Source organism: Homalodisca vitripennis, chromosome 5, assembly GCF_021130785.1.
Source record: "Homalodisca vitripennis isolate AUS2020 chromosome 5, UT_GWSS_2.1, whole genome shotgun sequence".
Taxonomy (NCBI): Eukaryota; Metazoa; Arthropoda; class Insecta; order Hemiptera; family Cicadellidae; genus Homalodisca; species Homalodisca vitripennis.
In genome coordinates, this window is record NC_060211.1 from 111,758,943 (window position 1) to 111,779,566 (window position 20,624).

The following is a 20,624-nucleotide window of genomic DNA, read 5'->3' on the forward strand; positions in this document are numbered from 1 at the left end:
ACTGTAGAAGGTTTAGAACATATGGGTCAGAAACAGTTTTCAAGTTTAAACCCAGTACCCAAAGGAGTGTCCGAACTTGATTGGATTAAAAAGGGTTTTGGGAGTATTGTCGAAAAGGCGAAAGCCGGTACTACCGAATATGACTACCTAGGCTTCACTTTAGATTCTCTGAATTTTAGGACCAAAGATTCCGGATATATCGCTTATAGACCTGCAAATCAAGTTCACGGGGATATAATTTGGGATATATTTGGAAAACTTATCCAAAGTAATACGGATTCGATTAAGTCCATGGACACATTTAGAGTTAAGTGCACCCGCACCAATATTCCAGTAGGTAGTGGTGGCCTCAGAAGACCAGGTTTGTACAATAATTTCCAAGAAGAATGTAAAGCACGTAATGGTATCGTAGTCATTAAGAATAGTGATAATCTGTGTCTGCCCCGAGCTATAGTGGTAGCAAAAGCCTATGCCAAAAAAGATCCTCAATTCAAGGCTATACGTGAAGACAAGGGTAAGCGACAGACTTTTAGAGCCCGAAAACTGATGACTAAAGCCGGTGTCCAAATTTCAGAACAGGGAGCTGGGACCCCCGAACTTTCAAAATTTCAAGACCACTTCAAAAAGTATAATATTACAGTTTATAATTACGATAATAAGGGTCGAGATGTGTATTTTTCAGGTAGTAACGATGATGCTCAGTACAAAATTAACTTGTTGTATCACGAAGGCCATTATAATGTAATAACTAGCCTAACTGCAGCTTTTGCGTGCCATTTTTTTCTGCGAAGCATGCCATGTCCCTTACGACCACAAAGCTGAACACAGATGTTCAAATATCTGTCCTGCGTGTCAGACCCTATCTCCACCGTGTAAAGAGGAGCATGGGGGAATTTTGTGCCCTGACTGTAACATGACCATGAAAAATCAGAACTGTTTTGCGGCTCATAAGAGTGAACGTTGTAAGTCCGTAAAAAAATGTTTACAGTGTCAAATACTTGTGTTTTTGAACAACCGTAAGTCAAAACATGTGTGCGGTGAAGTCTTTTGCAAAATCTGTAACGAATTCATGCCCCCGAACCATCAATGCTACATGCGGGTCGACACAAACAAACCAAAAACCAAAGACTTTCTTTTCATTTTCTTTGATTTAGAGACCCGTCAAGATGAAATTTTAACGGAAGAATCTAGAGTTCATAAAGTTAACCTTTGTGTTTCTCAACAATTTTGTTGGAAATGTATTAATGGTAAATCTTGTGAAATGTGCAAAGACCGAACAAAGATCTTTGATAGTGATCCTGTGAATCAATTTATGAATTACGTAATGGAGGAGAGAAAAAAATTCAAAAACGTATGTGTAATGGCTCATAACGGTCAGGGTTTTGATTTTCAATTTCTGTTAAAGTACGTTCTCGAACAAACAAAATTCACTCCAGAGCTAATTATGCGTGGCACTAAAGTCATTCTTATGGAATTGGATAACGTCAGATTTATCGATTCGCTAAATTATTTCCCCATGGCCCTCTCTGCACTACCCAAAGCCTTTGACCTCCCCCCGGAGAAGAAGAAGGGTTACTTCCCTCATCTTTTCAACACTTTGGCAAACCAAAATTATGTAGGCCCCATACCACCCAAGGAGTACTATTGCCCTGAATCCATGTTTGAGAAGTCTTACAAAGATTTTGAAAATTGGCACAACGACCAACTTAACCAAAATGTAGTTTTTGACTTTCAAAAAGAGTTGGTCGAGTACTGTATCTCCGATGTGGAGATACTGGCGCAAGCGTGTATTAAGTTTAGAAACATGTTTTTGAAAGAATGTAATGTAGATCCGTTCATGGAAGCCGTCACCATTGCCAGCGCATGTAATCTGGTGTTTAGACGGAATTTCTTAAAACCCAACACTATTGGCCTGGTTCCTAAAAACGGATACCGTATGGTTGATAACCAATCGCCTATTGCTTTACAATGGCTGAGCTGGGAGGAAGAACAGCGTAGTGTCCGCATTCAGCATGCGGGGAGGGACAGAGAAGTTAAAATCGAGGGATTAAAAGTAGACGGTTTTGACGGAGAACGAATCTATGAATTTCACGGCTGTTATTTCCATGGGTGCCCAAAATGTTTTCCATTTAATAGAGAAGAACCACTCAAAGAGGACCCTTCCGACTCCCTGCACTTAAGGTTCGAGAGAACCAAAGCTAAAATGGCTCGTCTCCGAGCATCCGACTATGAAGTAATTGAAATGTGGGAGTGTAAATTCAATCATTTAAAGAAAGAACAAAAATTGGATTATCTAAATTTTCTCCCTATTCTAAACACACTCCCACTCAATCCCAGAGATGCCTTCTTCGGGGGCAGAACAGGCAATGCAAAATCTTATCACAAGTGCGGGGACGGGGAAACAATTCAGTATGTAGACGTTTGCTCCTTGTACCCGTTTGTCAATAAGTTTTCTCCTTATGTTTTATCCCATCCAAACATATATGTAGGGGACAAGGAGTGTAGAGAAAGAGGCATGGAGGCCGAAGGTCTCATGAAATGTAAAGTATTGCCTCCACTAAATTTGTACCATCCCGTCCTTCCAGCACGCATGAACAATAAATTAATGTTTGTTTTATGCCGTACATGTGGTCTAGAAATGCTAAACACAGACTGTAACCATAACATCGAAGAAAGAGCATTGACAGGGACATGGACAATGCAGGAAATGAGAAAGGCTGTAGAGAAGGGGTATACCATTTTAGAAATGTACGAACTTTGGGATTATAAAATTATTACTTACGAAGACGGTGGTCTTTTTACGGATTTTATTAACAAATTTCTCAAGATTAAACAGGAGGCATCGGGCTACCCCTCTTGGTGCCTCACTGAAGAGGACAAGGCTAAGTACGTTCAAAATTATTATGAACACGAAGGTGTCAGACTTGACCCTTTCAAAATTGAAAAGAACGGAGGTCTTCGCTCCCTTGCTAAATTGATGTTAAATTCTTTCTGGGGTAAATTTGGTCAAAGGGAAAATCAGACAAAAACATCAATCATAAGAGACCCCTTTGAATACTTTCAGTTGCTGTCCAACCCTGAAATAGATGTAAATACTACTCAAATTATTAACGATACTGTACTAATTGTGAACTGGCAGCATATTGAAGAAGCCGCAGAAGCCCTAAGGACAGTGAATGTTGTGGTTGCAGCATTTACAACGTCACATGCTCGATTAAAACTGTATGAACACTTAGAAAAGTTAGGGAGGCAAGTTCTTTACTATGATACAGACAGTGTCCTTTACGTACACAGGGAGAGTATGCACAAGGTCCCCACAGGGGACTACTTGGGCGAAATGACCGACGAGTTGGCTGACTATGGTCCAGGGTCATACATAGTAGAATTTGTTTCCGGAGGCCCCAAGACTTACGCCTATCTTGTCTGGTCAACAAATAAAAACGCACTAGTTGAAGTTTGTAAAATAAAAGGCCTTACTCTAAATTTAAAAACTAGCGAAAAATTAAATTTCGAAACATTGAAAGCATTAGTTCTGAGTAATTCATTTGACTCAGTGGACATAGAAGAGAACAGAATAAGACGAACCAAGGACAAAGACATTGTTACAGTCAAAGAAACAAAGTCTTTTAAAATTACAGGGCCCAAAAGGAGACTTGAAGGACCCTATGATACTGTACCGTTTGGATTTAAGAAACAAAAATTAACACTCTAACATGTTTAATAAACTACATTTTCACCAATCACAACGTTAAAATTTCATTACAAATCCTGAGACATACATAGAGAGAGATTAAATGTAATTATAACCCACCACATCCGTTGGTTGTGACCGAACGTTCGTTAAACCGCTTCCTTCAGATGTGTACTAGTATTGAATTATGTTATGAGAGCTGACAACGAGTAAAAATTTTAAATTATTTTATTATACAGGTATTTCAATTACGTACAAAAGAAACTTTTTAAATACTAGATAATTGTACTGTATTATTGCAGCCATTACATATAATTTTGCACTCCAGACCCTTCTTTGGGTGGTTGGCCGAAAGTGCAAAATACAAATGTTTTGAGTGTATATCTCCCCCCGTCATCTTTACCTTCAAATGTCACATAAGTGTGAATGTTTGATCACCCTCGCGTCAAGGGAGCTTCTGCTTCTAAGGCCGGCGTAAAACCTGTAAGTCCTGGAGCAGTTCGACCTCTTTCACGGCCGGCTTAAAACCCGTAAGCCCGGGAGAGGTTGACCCTTGGACAGTGTGGAGGGTGAGACTGATTTGAAGGAGTGAATGTGGGAACTCAGTAGGATGCGTGGACTTGGGCATGGAGATGAACAAGTCTATGCTCCGAACGGCTCAGCATGAACGAGGTCTCTAAGGCAGGCCTAAACTCTGTAAGTCCTGGGACCGTGATCGTGTAATATAGTGACCACATTGAATGTGTACTGATGACGGAGCCGATAAACGCTGATTTCCCTCTTCTTAAGCCATCTGATACAGCAAACTGTTAGATACGTCATTACATAGTTATTTGCTCGAATGTTAGCATTTTATATTTCTTTATTGTTTTTAATAACATAAATACCTTCCAGTGTATGGATAAAGTCAATTATCACAAACATTTTACCATACCGATTTTTCTACGTCACTTAAATATGCTCTTATGTGTGATCTCAGGTCCACTTCAATACATACACGCTGACATATCCATCAAACACTATTCACTCTGTAATTTCACCGCAAAATCAGAATGTCTAGGAGCTTTAAATAATTATGCCCCGCAAACACTCACATGCACTACACAGGCTTACAGGTGGATACCAACAGTTTTATTTATAAATTTGTAGATGACTCGTCTCATGTTCATTCGCAAATGAACACTCAGAGCGTTAACATGGCAACCTTCCTTAAGCTTGAATCTAGAAATGTGGTTAACAGAAGTGAGAGGTTTCGTACCACACGTGAAGAACTAACGTTTATACTGACCTCTCCCATTGACTCAATAGATTGGCCCCTAGCATTTTCAGAGTACATTGTCGATCATATAAAGGATGGAGCCTCACCTACTGATCACTTTGGAATTACAATTAAACATCAAAGTATAGCCAAAGAAGGGATTATACCTTTCATGGCAGCATCTAAATTAACCTCTTACGTGTTTGATGATGCGCTTGAGAAGACATTCGTTAATGTGGAAACATTGATAGGGCCTTTAATTGTGACAGCAACTATAGTAAAAGTACCTGAGCAGTTTCTTCAGTAATAGGCATTTAGTATATCTCCTTGTATTATTAGTAAAGAGACAGAGAGAGGTTAGGCATTGAGTTGAGGATCACTTTGTGTTTGCTTTGAATAGGTACACGGAGGAGGAATAAAAATAAGTACAAAGACCCATTTTACGTTTTTTAGTAGAGTGAATTGAAAGACTTCTCCGAGTATAGTGAACTGTTGAACTTGCAATGGATAAAATAAAAAAAAAAATAAAAAAATAAAGTATAAAATCTATCTCACTGAGAGGTGAGGTACAAAAAAAAATATGTTGGGAGGTAGCAGATTTGTCATGGAATGGCTACCACCGTAAAGAGCGATGGTTGGGGCTCTTTACACACGTGGATAGGCCTACTGGGGAAGGAGCCACGTAAAAAATCTCCTAACGCGCCATGGTCCTACGCCCTGGTCACGCGGCAAGCACGTGTGTACCTAGCGTGGTGGGGAAATGTGACCACTCGTCACAACACGGTTGTTAAAACATATAGACCTCACCGAAACATACGAGTATTTCTAGGACGTCAGATTAACATATATAGTGACACCATTTAATCTACATACCAATAGCATGACTTGACTGGTTCATCTGAACCCTCATCTGCACCCTGCGCCTAACACTGTTGCCAGTTTTACTTGTAGTGAAAATTATTGGTCTCTCTCAGCATATGTTGCAATAAACAAACGTTATCAATTGTTACCGTAAACAAATAAATGTACATTTTATTTCACTCATCTATTTTACATTCATATACATTAAGCAGAGCCAGTATATGACCATATCCAGGTCATAACGGGATCAGCTGGTGATCAGCATCGATATGGTAACACCGTCTCAATTGTCATTGAACTATTTTAGTGCAGACTGTTTTAATTGTTTAAACAAATGGGTAAATAAAACAAAAATTTCAGAAAATCTTTTGTCAGTAATAGGTCCATTACCCGCAGGTTAGTGAGGCGGTAGAAGGCATCCAGCGAGACGGTGCAGTTGTTCATGTGCAGCTCCTCGAGTGTACTCTCCACAGGTTTGAACGTGTTCATAGACAGTCGGATTTGCTGTAATGTTAAATGTGTATTTTTAACTTAAAATCTATGAAAACAACTTTATAAAAAGGAAATTTTACTCTGGGTGATTTAGGTTAAGTTGGAGTATCCTAGTAGTCCTATTCCTGGTAGCCCTAACATTCCTACTCCCTTATATCCTAGGTAGTCCTTAATCAACCTAAAACCCTACGCTTCAACTTAACCTAAATCACCCAGAGTAAAATTTCCTTTTTATAAAGTTGTTTTCATAGATTTTAAGTTAAAAATACACATTTAACATTACAGCAAATCCGACTGTCTATGAACACGTTCAAACCTGTGGAGAGTACACTCGAGGAGCTGCACATGAACAACTGCACCGTCTCGCTGGATGCCTTCTACCGCCTCACTAACCTGCGGGTAATGGACCTATTACTGACAAAAGATTTTCTGAAATTTTTGTTTTATTTACCCATTTGTTTAAACAATTAAAACAGTCTGCACTAAAATAGTTCAATGACAATTGAGACGGTGTTACCATATCGATGCTGATCACCAGCTGATCCCGTTATGACCTGGATATGGTCATATACTGGCTCTGCTTAATGTATATGAATGTAAAATAGATGAGTGAAATAAAATGTACATTTATTTGTTTACGGTAACAATTGATAACGTTTGTTTATTGCAACATATGCTGAGAGAGACCAATAATTTTCACTACAAGTAAAACTGGCAACAGTGTTAGGCGCAGGGTGCAGATGAGGGTTCAGATGAACCAGTCAAGTCATGCTATTGGTATGTAGATTAAATGGTGTCACTATATATGTTAATCTGACGTCCTAGAAATACTCGTATGTTTCGGTGAGGTCTATATGTTTTAACAACCGTGTTGTGACGAGTGGTCACATTTCCCCACCACGCTAGGTACACACGTGCTTGCCGCGTGACCAGGGCGTAGGACCATGGCGCGTTAGGAGATTTTTTACGTGGCTCCTTCCCCAGTAGGCCTATCCACGTGTGTAAAGAGCCCCAACCATCGCTCTTTACGGTGGTAGCCATTCCATGACAAATCTGCTACCTCCCAACATATTTTTTTTTGTACCTCACCTCTCAGTGAGATAGATTTTATACTTTATTTTTTTATTTTTTTTTTATTTTATCCATTGCAAGTTCAACAGTTCACTATACTCGGAGAAGTCTTTCAATTCACTCTACTAAAAAAACGTAAAATGGGTCTTTGTACTTATTTTTATTCCTCCTCCGTGTACCTATTCAAAGCAAACACAAAGTGATCCTCAACTCAATGCCTAACCTCTCTCTGTCTCTTTACTAATAATACAAGGAGATATACTAAATGCCTATTACTGAAGAAACTGCTCAGGTACTTTTACTATAGTTGCTGTCACAATTAAAGGCCCTATCAATGTTTCCACATTAACGAATGTCTTCTCAAGCGCATCATCAAACACGTAAGAGGTTAATTTAGATGCTGCCATGAAAGGTATAATCCCTTCTTTGGCTATACTTTGATGTTTAATTGTAATTCCAAAGTGATCAGTAGGTGAGGCTCCATCCTTTATATGATCGACAATGTACTCTGAAAATGCTAGGGGCCAATCTATTGAGTCAATGGGAGAGGTCAGTATAAACGTTAGTTCTTCACGTGTGGTACGAAACCTCTCACTTCTGTTAACCACATTTCTAGATTCAAGCTTAAGGAAGGTTGCCATGTTAACGCTCTGAGTGTTCATTTGCGAATGAACATGAGACGAGTCATCTACAAATTTATAAATAAAACTGTTGGTATCCACCTGTAAGCCTGTGTAGTGCATGTGAGTGTTTGCGGGGCATAATTATTTAAAGCTCCTAGACATTCTGATTTTGCGGTGAAATTACAGAGTGAATAGTGTTTGATGGATATGTCAGCGTGTATGTATTGAAGTGGACCTGAGATCACACATAAGAGCATATTTAAGTGACGTAGAAAAATCGGTATGGTAAAATGTTTGTGATAATTGACTTTATCCATACACTGGAAGGTATTTATGTTATTAAAAACAATAAAGAAATATAAAATGCTAACATTCGAGCAAATAACTATGTAATGACGTATCTAACAGTTTGCTGTATCAGATGGCTTAAGAAGAGGGAAATCAGCGTTTATCGGCTCCGTCATCAGTACACATTCAATGTGGTCACTATATTACACGATCACGGTCCCAGGACTTACAGAGTTTAGGCCTGCCTTAGAGACCTCGTTCATGCTGAGCCGTTCGGAGCATAGACTTGTTCATCTCCATGCCCAAGTCCACGCATCCTACTGAGTTCCCACATTCACTCCTTCAAATCAGTCTCACCCTCCACACTGTCCAAGGGTCAACCTCTCCCGGGCTTACGGGTTTTAAGCCGGCCGTGAAAGAGGTCGAACTGCTCCAGGACTTACAGGTTTTACGCCGGCCTTAGAAGCAGAAGCTCCCTTGACGCGAGGGTGATCAAACATTCACACTTATGTGACATTTGAAGGTAAAGATGACGGGGGGAGATATACACTCAAAACATTTGTATTTTGCACTTTCGGCCAACCACCCAAAGAAGGGTCTGGAGTGCAAAATTATATGTAATGGCTGCAATAATACAGTACAATTATCTAGTATTTAAAAAGTTCTTTTGTACGTAATTGAAATACCTGTATAATAAAATAATTTAAAATTTTTACTCGTTGTCAGCTCTCATAACATAATTCAATACTAGTACACATCTGAAGGAAGCGGTTTAACGAACGTTCGGTCACAACCAACGGATGTGGTGGGTTATAATTACATTTAATCTCTCTCTATGTATGTCTCAGGATTTGTAATGAAATTTTAACGTTGTGATTGGTGAAAATGTAGTTTATTAAACATGTTAGAGTGTTAATTTTTGTTTCTTAAATCCAAACGGTACAGTATCATAGGGTCCTTCAAGTCTCCTTTTGGGCCCTGTAATTTTAAAAGACTTTGTTTCTTTGACTGTAACAATGTCTTTGTCCTTGGTTCGTCTTATTCTGTTCTCTTCTATGTCCACTGAGTCAAATGAATTACTCAGAACTAATGCTTTCAATGTTTCGAAATTTAATTTTTCGCTAGTTTTTAAATTTAGAGTAAGGCCTTTTATTTTACAAACTTCAACTAGTGCGTTTTTATTTGTTGACCAGACAAGATAGGCGTAAGTCTTGGGGCCTCCGGAAACAAATTCTACTATGTATGACCCTGGACCATAGTCAGCCAACTCGTCGGTCATTTCGCCCAAGTAGTCCCCTGTGGGGACCTTGTGCATACTCTCCCTGTGTACGTAAAGGACACTGTCTGTATCATAGTAAAGAACTTGCCTCCCTAACTTTTCTAAGTGTTCATACAGTTTTAATCGAGCATGTGACGTTGTAAATGCTGCAACCACAACATTCACTGTCCTTAGGGCTTCTGCGGCTTCTTCAATATGCTGCCAGTTCACAATTAGTACAGTATCGTTAATAATTTGAGTAGTATTTACATCTATTTCAGGGTTGGACAGCAACTGAAAGTATTCAAAGGGGTCTCTTATGATTGATGTTTTTGTCTGATTTTCCCTTTGACCAAATTTACCCCAGAAAGAATTTAACATCAATTTAGCAAGGGAGCGAAGACCTCCGTTCTTTTCAATTTTGAAAGGGTCAAGTCTGACACCTTCGTGTTCATAATAATTTTGAACGTACTTAGCCTTGTCCTCTTCAGTGAGGCACCAAGAGGGGTAGCCCGATGCCTCCTGTTTAATCTTGAGAAATTTGTTAATAAAATCCGTAAAAAGACCACCGTCTTCGTAAGTAATAATTTTATAATCCCAAAGTTCGTACATTTCTAAAATGGTATACCCCTTCTCTACAGCCTTTCTCATTTCCTGCATTGTCCATGTCCCTGTCAATGCTCTTTCTTCGATGTTATGGTTACAGTCTGTGTTTAGCATTTCTAGACCACATGTACGGCATAAAACAAACATTAATTTATTGTTCATGCGTGCTGGAAGGACGGGATGGTACAAATTTAGTGGAGGCAATACTTTACATTTCATGAGACCTTCGGCCTCCATGCCTCTTTCTCTACACTCCTTGTCCCCTACATATATGTTTGGATGGGATAAAACATAAGGAGAAAACTTATTGACAAACGGGTACAAGGAGCAAACGTCTACATACTGAATTGTTTCCCCGTCCCCGCACTTGTGATAAGATTTTGCATTGCCTGTTCTGCCCCCGAAGAAGGCATCTCTGGGATTGAGTGGGAGTGTGTTTAGAATAGGGAGAAAATTTAGATAATCCAATTTTTGTTCTTTCTTTAAATGATTGAATTTACACTCCCACATTTCAATTACTTCATAGTCGGATGCTCGGAGACGAGCCATTTTAGCTTTGGTTCTCTCGAACCTTAAGTGCAGGGAGTCGGAAGGGTCCTCTTTGAGTGGTTCTTCTCTATTAAATGGAAAACATTTTGGGCACCCACGGAAATAACAGCCGTGAAATTCATAGATTCGTTCTCCGTCAAAACCGTCTACTTTTAATCCCTCGATTTTAACTTCTCTGTCCCTCCCCGCATGCTGAATGCGGACACTACGCTGTTCTTCCTCCCAGCTCAGCCATTGTAAAGCAATAGGCGATTGGTTATCAACCATACGGTATCCGTTTTTAGGAACCAGGCCAATAGTGTTGGGTTTTAAGAAATTCCGTCTAAACACCAGATTACATGCGCTGGCAATGGTGACGGCTTCCATGAACGGATCTACATTACATTCTTTCAAAAACATGTTTCTAAACTTAATACACGCTTGCGCCAGTATCTCCACATCGGAGATACAGTACTCGACCAACTCTTTTTGAAAGTCAAAAACTACATTTTGGTTAAGTTGGTCGTTGTGCCAATTTTCAAAATCTTTGTAAGACTTCTCAAACATGGATTCAGGGCAATAGTACTCCTTGGGTGGTATGGGGCCTACATAATTTTGGTTTGCCAAAGTGTTGAAAAGATGAGGGAAGTAACCCTTCTTCTTCTCCGGGGGGAGGTCAAAGGCTTTGGGTAGTGCAGAGAGGGCCATGGGGAAATAATTTAGCGAATCGATAAATCTGACGTTATCCAATTCCATAAGAATGACTTTAGTGCCACGCATAATTAGCTCTGGAGTGAATTTTGTTTGTTCGAGAACGTACTTTAACAGAAATTGAAAATCAAAACCCTGACCGTTATGAGCCATTACACATACGTTTTTGAATTTTTTTCTCTCCTCCATTACGTAATTCATAAATTGATTCACAGGATCACTATCAAAGATCTTTGTTCGGTCTTTGCACATTTCACAAGATTTACCATTAATACATTTCCAACAAAATTGTTGAGAAACACAAAGGTTAACTTTATGAACTCTAGATTCTTCCGTTAAAATTTCATCTTGACGGGTCTCTAAATCAAAGAAAATGAAAAGAAAGTCTTTGGTTTTTGGTTTGTTTGTGTCGACCCGCATGTAGCATTGATGGTTCGGGGGCATGAATTCGTTACAGATTTTGCAAAAGACTTCACCGCACACATGTTTTGACTTACGGTTGTTCAAAAACACAAGTATTTGACACTGTAAACATTTTTTTACGGACTTACAACGTTCACTCTTATGAGCCGCAAAACAGTTCTGATTTTTCATGGTCATGTTACAGTCAGGGCACAAAATTCCCCCATGCTCCTCTTTACACGGTGGAGATAGGGTCTGACACGCAGGACAGATATTTGAACATCTGTGTTCAGCTTTGTGGTCGTAAGGGACATGGCATGCTTCGCAGAAAAAATGGCACGCAAAAGCTGCAGTTAGGCTAGTTATTACATTATAATGGCCTTCGTGATACAACAAGTTAATTTTGTACTGAGCATCATCGTTACTACCTGAAAAATACACATCTCGACCCTTATTATCGTAATTATAAACTGTAATATTATACTTTTTGAAGTGGTCTTGAAATTTTGAAAGTTCGGGGGTCCCAGCTCCCTGTTCTGAAATTTGGACACCGGCTTTAGTCATCAGTTTTCGGGCTCTAAAAGTCTGTCGCTTACCCTTGTCTTCACGTATAGCCTTGAATTGAGGATCTTTTTTGGCATAGGCTTTTGCTACCACTATAGCTCGGGGCAGACACAGATTATCACTATTCTTAATGACTACGATACCATTACGTGCTTTACATTCTTCTTGGAAATTATTGTACAAACCTGGTCTTCTGAGGCCACCACTACCTACTGGAATATTGGTGCGGGTGCACTTAACTCTAAATGTGTCCATGGACTTAATCGAATCCGTATTACTTTGGATAAGTTTTCCAAATATATCCCAAATTATATCCCCGTGAACTTGATTTGCAGGTCTATAAGCGATATATCCGGAATCTTTGGTCCTAAAATTCAGAGAATCTAAAGTGAAGCCTAGGTAGTCATATTCGGTAGTACCGGCTTTCGCCTTTTCGACAATACTCCCAAAACCCTTTTTAATCCAATCAAGTTCGGACACTCCTTTGGGTACTGGGTTAAACTTGAAAACTGTTTCTGACCCATATGTTCTAAACCTTCTACAGTAGGTTTCACCGGTATGCAAAACTTTTACGGGATCCATGTTGTATGTAATTAGCTCTAAAATAATACAGCAAGCAGCTTTGATACAAGCTTTTGGAATGGGTGTTGACTGTTCAACGTCACGTCTAAGAATGACAAGAAGACCACGTCACGCATTTAAGTAAGTGTAGGAGGTGCGCATGCGCAGTAAACTTTTTTACAGTGCACTGTGGTATGATGTAATAACCGAAATAAATTACACAAAACTTGATTATAAATACGACACACAAATAAATTAATGAAATCTATGTTGGATTTGTCACTACGATACAAACACAGTAACACAACGAATTAACTTGTTCACTTTCATAAAAACACAATAACACTGTATTAGATTTAAAGAAGCAATAGTATATTAAGATTTTAAGAACACACACAGTGTAAAGGAGTTTAATGTCTGTGATCGCTAAATAAAGTACAAGCACTTAATAAACTGAAAATGTAATAAAACTCCTATAAGCTAATTTACTTTTATAAAATTTCTTGTCTTGATATCGACTCTGTATACACAATGTTGTGCAATATCAAGGAACAGAGCGACATAGGTCTTACCTCTTTGACGTCCACCTCCAGACTGGCGAGACAGGGAAATCTCTGCCGCCTGTGTAGAACACCGACCAATCAGAGTGCTTGGCGGCTATTTTAGACCAATCAGAGACGCGCTTATTTTGACCAATGAGGTCTCTTAAAATTGCGGTTGCAGCTGTACCGTTACTCGTCTGGGTTTTTACATGTAACCGCAAACCTCAATCATCGCATCCTGTATGATTAACTAAATTCAAAGTATACGAAGCGGTATACGTTTTTTTTTGAAAATAGACTATAAATAAGTTAAAGCTCTTTACATCACACTCGGGAGAAAAATTAAAACTTATTACACACCGAATGCAGTACCTATGCATTATTCCGACTGTATTCAGGATGGCAGATATCCCGTGCTGTACTGAAGATGTTATAATAGTTATTAGTTTTAATATTGTTGTAGAAAATGAATTATCAGAGTCCGAGGATGCAGGTAACCGCAAACCGCAAACTGTCCGTTACGAGCAGTGTCATGAGCCGGTGCAGTGGGTAAGTCACTGTGGTCGAGATTTCATAAAGTGCTAGTATAGATTATAATATAAACATTAGTATAACGCGGTCTCGAGACGATTGGACTAATACCTCTGTATGCGTCTCTTTATAAATAAATTAAAGTAAGGGAACAGCTAGGAAACCAGAGTGAGGTATGATGGGTCTTTAGATGTCCAAGTATAAGCGACATATATAATTACACACGGTAAAGCTTAAATTGTATGGGATGGTATTCCGTATTAAGCTACGCCCGCTTGATATTATGAAAATGAGAGCCTGGCCGTTAGAAAGTGATGGTGGATTTAACGTGGATAAAAAGTTGGAGTGCCGTAAAGGGAGGCGTGGGTTAAGTGAAAACAAAATACTTGATTAATATGGAAACTAAATGTCTAAGCAGTAGTTGAAATAAATGTATGGTGCTTTGTTAATAATGAAATACGGTTCTTTTAATTACCGGTTAAGTCTGCTTGAGAGTTGGGTCCCGGAATGAAGTGATAGACATCCAAGTGAAAGGTAATAGAAATTAGGGTCCCGTGATGGGTTGCGTGGGATAAGAGTATATGAAGTACTTCGTAGACATTAGGTGTCCAGGTATTGAAACATATGCACGGGCATTGATCGGCAAATAGTAGTCGCTCAGAAGGTACGCCTCGTGTTATAAGCTGTTAGCTTGAGACTAGGACCTCGGGATGAGAATATCCTGTTGGGAAAGTACTCGGTAAATATTAGCATTACACTTTCAGGTAATGTATGAATATTTGTCAGTAAAATGAGAGTCCCGTGTTAGGCTTGGTTTTTTTTTAATGGGGACCTCGGTATGTTAGAAATTGAACGAAATGCAAGTTTGAACCCTACGAAGGTAAGGCTAACTAAGATTGTGCGATGTGCTCGGTAAATACTCGTATATGGAGATTAATACGGTAAAGGTGTTAACTATATGTGTGGGAACCAGTACAGGGTATTAATGGTGGGAAGACAATTTTCGAATGTGACGCTACGCGTAGTAAACACTTTAGAGTGTGGAGTCATGGAGTATGTGTAAGGGCTAAGAGACGTGGTGTACGACATATTATATGGATGCCTGTTGGACTTTGTGGATACTAGTCGGTAATGTGTAGGTGGTCTAAATTGGGTATGGGTAATACCCCTGGGTAAGAGTACGGGAGGCATTTGGAAAGTGTTGTTGTCCCGTCAGTGTGAGGGTGAGGGCCTGAAGACGCTAGGGTACACGAGAGATAGGCGCATACACACGTAAAGCTCGGGGAGTTAGAAATCATAGTATGTGCAATATCCGTAGTTAAGAGCGAGGTATGGGAGACAATAGGAAAGTGTGAAGCCTCTGCAGGATCCGTTAGAAAAGTAGGTCTTAGCATGTACAGGAGACGGACTATTGCAGGCCTAAGTGGTACATTGGTCGGTAACATTGTAAAAATCTGGGTATAGGCTTTATGCCTGACTAGGAGTGGAAAGTGTGGGGCCTCGGTAGGGTGCGGATGAGGGCCGAAGACGCTTGGGTACACGAGAGAGAGAGAGAGAGAGAGAGAGAGAGGAGAGAGAGAGAGAGAGAGAGAGGTGGGAGGCTGTAGGTGTATACACACGTAAAGGTCAGGGAGTGAGAAATCATAGTATGTGCAATATCCGTGGTTAAGAGCCGAGGTATGGGAGACAATAGGAAAGTGTGAAGCCTCTGCAGGATCCGTTAGAAAAGTAGGTCTTAGCATGTCCAAGAGACGGGCTATTGCAGGCCTATGTGTTACATTGGTCGGTAAAATGGTAAAAATCTGGGTATAGGCTTTATGCCTGACTAGGAGTGGAAAGTGTGGGGCCTCAGCAGGGTGCAGATGAGGGCCGAAGACGCTTGGGTACACGAGAGAGGTGGGAGGCTGTAGGCGTATACACGCGTAAAGATCGGGGATTTAGAAATCGTAGTATGTGCAATATCCGTGGTTAAGAGCCGAGGTATGAGAGGTAATAGGATAGTGTGAGGTTTCTGTAACGACCATTAGAAATACAGGTGCATGTCCAGGAGACGGGCGATTGCAGGCCTATGTGGTACATTGGACTGTAAAATGGTCAAAATCCGTGTATGAGCGATACGCTCGGGTAGGAGTACTGGAGGCAATCGAAAAGTGTAGGGTTTCGGCAGGGTACGAGTACACGGTTAAAAGATCATCATTCATCCGATAAAAGATAGGCGATCAGAGTACCGATTTGGGTATAAGTTGGAACCCTGTGAGGAACTGTTCAGGTATGGGTCTGCAAGAGACGGGGGTATAGATGGGTGGCTAGGTCCTGGAGTGAATTGTTAGAAATAACAGTGTGGGTAATATATGTGGTTAAGAGTATTGGAGGCATTCGAAATGTTTGGGTAGGGGCCGTTAGAAATGTGGGTGCGGTTTGTCATACACTCCGGTACTCGAAAAGATGGGTGACGGAATATGTCGTGCATTGCCGGTAAAGGTTAGGCGGTCAAAATCCGGGTATGGGCATTACGCCAGGCTCGGAGTGCGGGAGGCAGTAGGACAGTGTCGGACTCCTGTAGGAGCCATCAGATACGCGGGTGCGGGTGTTAAGACTCTCAGGTACTCAAAAAGGTGAGTGTCAATAGGCGTCGACACGGAACCTGTGGACGGGTGGTTAAGCAGTGCAGAAAGTCAGAGGTGTGTGACAAACAGGAAGTCTAGGTTGAGATAAGTCGTCGGAAAACAGGAAGTCTGTGGTTAGGAAACACCGAAATGTACCTCCCATAAGAGACAATCTCCCATTGGCTAGGGGAGGGACCAGGAGGTGACAGGGGGTGTAGGAGGGGGTGGGTGGGGGCAGGGGCATGGCCTAGCCGCCATTGCTGCCCTCTCATTGATCCAGAGACGATGGTGGTTGTGGGGAGGGGTGCAGGGGGCGTGGCCTAGCCGCCATTGCTGCTCTCTCATTGGTCCAGAATAACTCCATAAGAGCCCATGTTAGCGCCAGATCCGCGGGAGGTCTACTTGCACTGTGCAAGACACGCCACTGATTCTGTGGGTGACCTGTTTCTGAATGAAGACGGCCCTTCCACTGATCGCTGTGCTGGCGAGCTTTCTCTGGTTAGCTTCAGACCGAGTTAATTCGGTGAGTGGATATCACTTCATCACTAGTTATAGGGAAGTAGTATTTCAACTCAAGACTCCTCGTGCCTTTCATGCGATCCTCGGTAACATCGGAGTGTACCTGTTGCAATATATAACATTGTAAAGTTCTCCCTGTGGTCTGAAACAAATACCCAGGGCGCCCTTTTGCGAGATGGCTGATAGTCACATTATTAATAAGTAAAACTGGGAGTTATACGTTTGATAACGTTATAGAAGTATGTGAATGTTCATTTTATGATATCACTGAAACAAGTTATTGTGTCAAAACGTAACGTAACCTACAGTTTAGTTAAACAGTTAAAGTTCTACTAATTTTGAAAAGCCAAATTGATCTAATTTCCAAAAAAATTATTGAATAAACAAAATCATTTTTCGGTACCAGAACAGAGAGTTTTGTGTACGATTTTGTTACGTTATTATAATAAGATTGAATACAAAATAATGTTAACTTATGTTTCAGGCTCCAGCGCCACACGAGCCGGCAGGCAACGGAGTATTGGACGTAAGTGTGGTCTTATATATATATATATATATATATATATATATATATATATATATATATATGTATATAAAACCAATTCAGTACCGACTAGACTGACATAAAAAGTAGCAACCTTTTGTTGAGGATAAAAGACTTTAGGGCGTATGCCGTACAACAAGTACAGTATTGTGCTTACACACATTACCTTGAAATACGTTCTTACAACTTCATTTAACGTTTGTAACTAGTTTATTTCATGAAAAAAAAACAACTTAGGAGTCTGTCCATTTAGATGGATACTAAATATTTGAATTCAAAAATAAAATGCAACTTCTCACTGCGGAACACCACTACGTGTTTTATTAATTAGAAAGATAAAGCTATATAGTCTAGCTGCTTATATAGAAAAAATAATGAGAAAATTGCCGAGTCTGTACTTTAATTGCTTCAATGCCAGGCATCGCTCCGATAACAAGAAGAAGAAGGAATAAAGTTATTGTGTCAAAACGTGCATCACGTAACCTACAGTTTAGTTAAAAAGTTAAAATACTACTAATTTTGAAAAGCCAAATTGATCTATTTTCCAACAAAATTATTGATTAAACAAAATCATTTATTATAATAAGATTGAATGCAAATTAATGTTAACTTATGTTTCAGGCTCCAGCGCCACCCGAGCTGGCAGGCCGCACATTCTTTGACTTAATATTGAACGTAAGTGTGGTCTTTTATAACCAATTCAGTACCGACTAGAGTGACATACACACATTACCTAGAAATACTAACGACCTCATTTAACGTTTGTAACTAGTTTATTTTATGCTGAAAAACAACTTAGGAGTCTATCCATTTAGATGGATACTAAATATTTGAATTCAAAAGTAAAATGCAAATTCTCACTGCAGAACACCACTGTGTTTTATTAGTTTTATACAGTCTAGCTGCTTATATAGAAATAAATGATAAAATTGCTGAGTCTGTGCTTTAATTGCTTCAATGCCAGGCACCGCTCCGATAACTACGACTTAGGAATAAAAACACCAATCAAGACTGAACTTAATAATCGTCTAAATGATTTCAACTATGGATAAAAATTAAACAATTACATACAGGGTGAGTTTTAAGTCCCTTCCCCCCCTATTTTTTTTTAAACCGTATAAGTTAGGAGGTTTAAACTCCGTACATATTCGTTAGACCTAAATATCTTGTTTTTCATGGGTTCATTGACTTCTCCACCTCCAATGGGGGACGGTCCACGAGGAGTAAGCCGAGATTCTTAAATGTAAGCATAGGTTTGATATGCACATCAAATTAAAGGTCTCTGTAAGTAGAATACAATGCCGCAAACCGGACCTCAAAAGGTTAATCCTAATGAAAATTACAGGGTGTTAAAATGTACAAAATAGTAATGTGCTATTATCTGCGTTTTATCGCGCAACTTTTTAAAAGTTCGTTTCAAAACAATTTTTCTATTGCTGTTTATTCTTTAAAAAGAACTTTATTTTGTTGTGTTTAATGATTTTAAGGGATCACTGGAAGTCCGAGATCTAGGAGTTAACTAAAGGATTTAATAAGAAGTCGATCATGTGTTGTGTCGCCTTGTAAGTATTTTATTTAAAGAATTGTTGTCTTACAAAGGTTTTAGACCCATTTATTTTTATTTCAACAGCGATTCCGGTTCTAATATTGTACGATTCCGATACTAGTAGATTGTTACTTACCCTTTTATTGTAGTAGATGCTCAAACTGATTGCCTGTTACTTCCTGACAGTAGTATAGTCTGTTAACAAATTCACTCCTTACACGGGTTAGGATTTCTGGTGTTACTTTCCTGCAGGCCTCAGTAATTCTGTTCCGAAGATCTTCCACACATGCGAGTGGTGTACAATAAATCACAGACTTCAAGTGTTCCCACAAAAAAAATCCAGTGGGTTCAAGTCAGGGGACCGTGCCCAGCCATTCTATTGCCCCGCGTCGTCCTATCCACTTCTCACGATAATGTACATTAAGGTAACCACGAACATTAACATCGTAGTGTGGAGGAGCACCGCCCCCGCTGGAACCTTACTTCTTCTCGATTAAACTCCCCACCATTAGTGCGAATTGTATTTTCTATTAATGGATGAATATTATTTTGGAGCATATGTAAATAACTTTCTCCATTTAAATTTTCCGTCAATAAACAGTGGTCCAATCACGTGATTACCAAAGAGACCTGCCCCAAACATTTACTTTCTGGGGATACTGGGTATGATGTTCTCTGTGAACATGGGGATTAGAGTTATCCCAGTATCTGCAGTTTGTGTCTATTCACTAAACCATTTACGTAAAATGTACTCTCATCACTAAAGCAGATATTATTTACGGTTGTTGGATTTGATATAATTAGTCCTATCCATAGTTTCACAGAACTGCAATCTTCTGTCCGGGTCATCTTCATTTAATGCGTGATGTAGCATAATTTTGTAGGGATGAAATTTGTGCTTCTTCAGGGTTATTATTGCTTTGCGTTGTGATACCCCGATATTGTCTGCTATTTGTCTCGAAGAGGTTTGAGGATTTTCACAACTGTACAAAGAACCTCAAAATCAACTTCTTCTGACAAAGGAGGACGGCCTGAACGTTTTGCATCAGTAACGCTACTAGTCTCTCTAAATTTTGTTATTAACTGCCTTAAATAGGTTTCTGCTAACAGTTCTTTCTGGATGGTTTTCATTAAATCGTCTCATTGTTTCGTGGTAATTATTCCCAGAAGCGCCAAAAATAAACACCATGTCAACTTTTTCTTGAAGAGTGCGAGACATGTTTCTAACTTTAACATCACTAAAACTAACAAGGTCAGTAGCCACACTGCAACTAACAAGGTCAGATACTTAATGGCCCAAGTAACTGAAACCAAACATAACAAGTCTCTGGGAATACCCAGATAACATACAACTTTAACTTTTACAACAACACAGGGACTATGTCAAAGATTACATTAAAAAATGCATACCACAGATTCTGT

At 39.7% G+C, this 20,624-nt stretch overlaps 1 protein-coding gene across 1 annotated transcript in view; it reads left to right on the forward strand.

The window, feature by feature from the left end:
• LOC124362708 overlaps positions 1–20,624 on the forward strand; it is a 57,146-nt gene that overhangs the window by 27,123 nt on the left and 9,399 nt on the right. The window contains exons 7-8 of the mRNA XM_046817426.1: positions 17,597–17,638; positions 18,278–18,331. Coding sequence (XP_046673382.1) covers positions 17,597–17,638; positions 18,278–18,331 — 96 coding nt within the window. The remainder of the gene's footprint in view (positions 1–17,596; positions 17,639–18,277; positions 18,332–20,624) is intronic.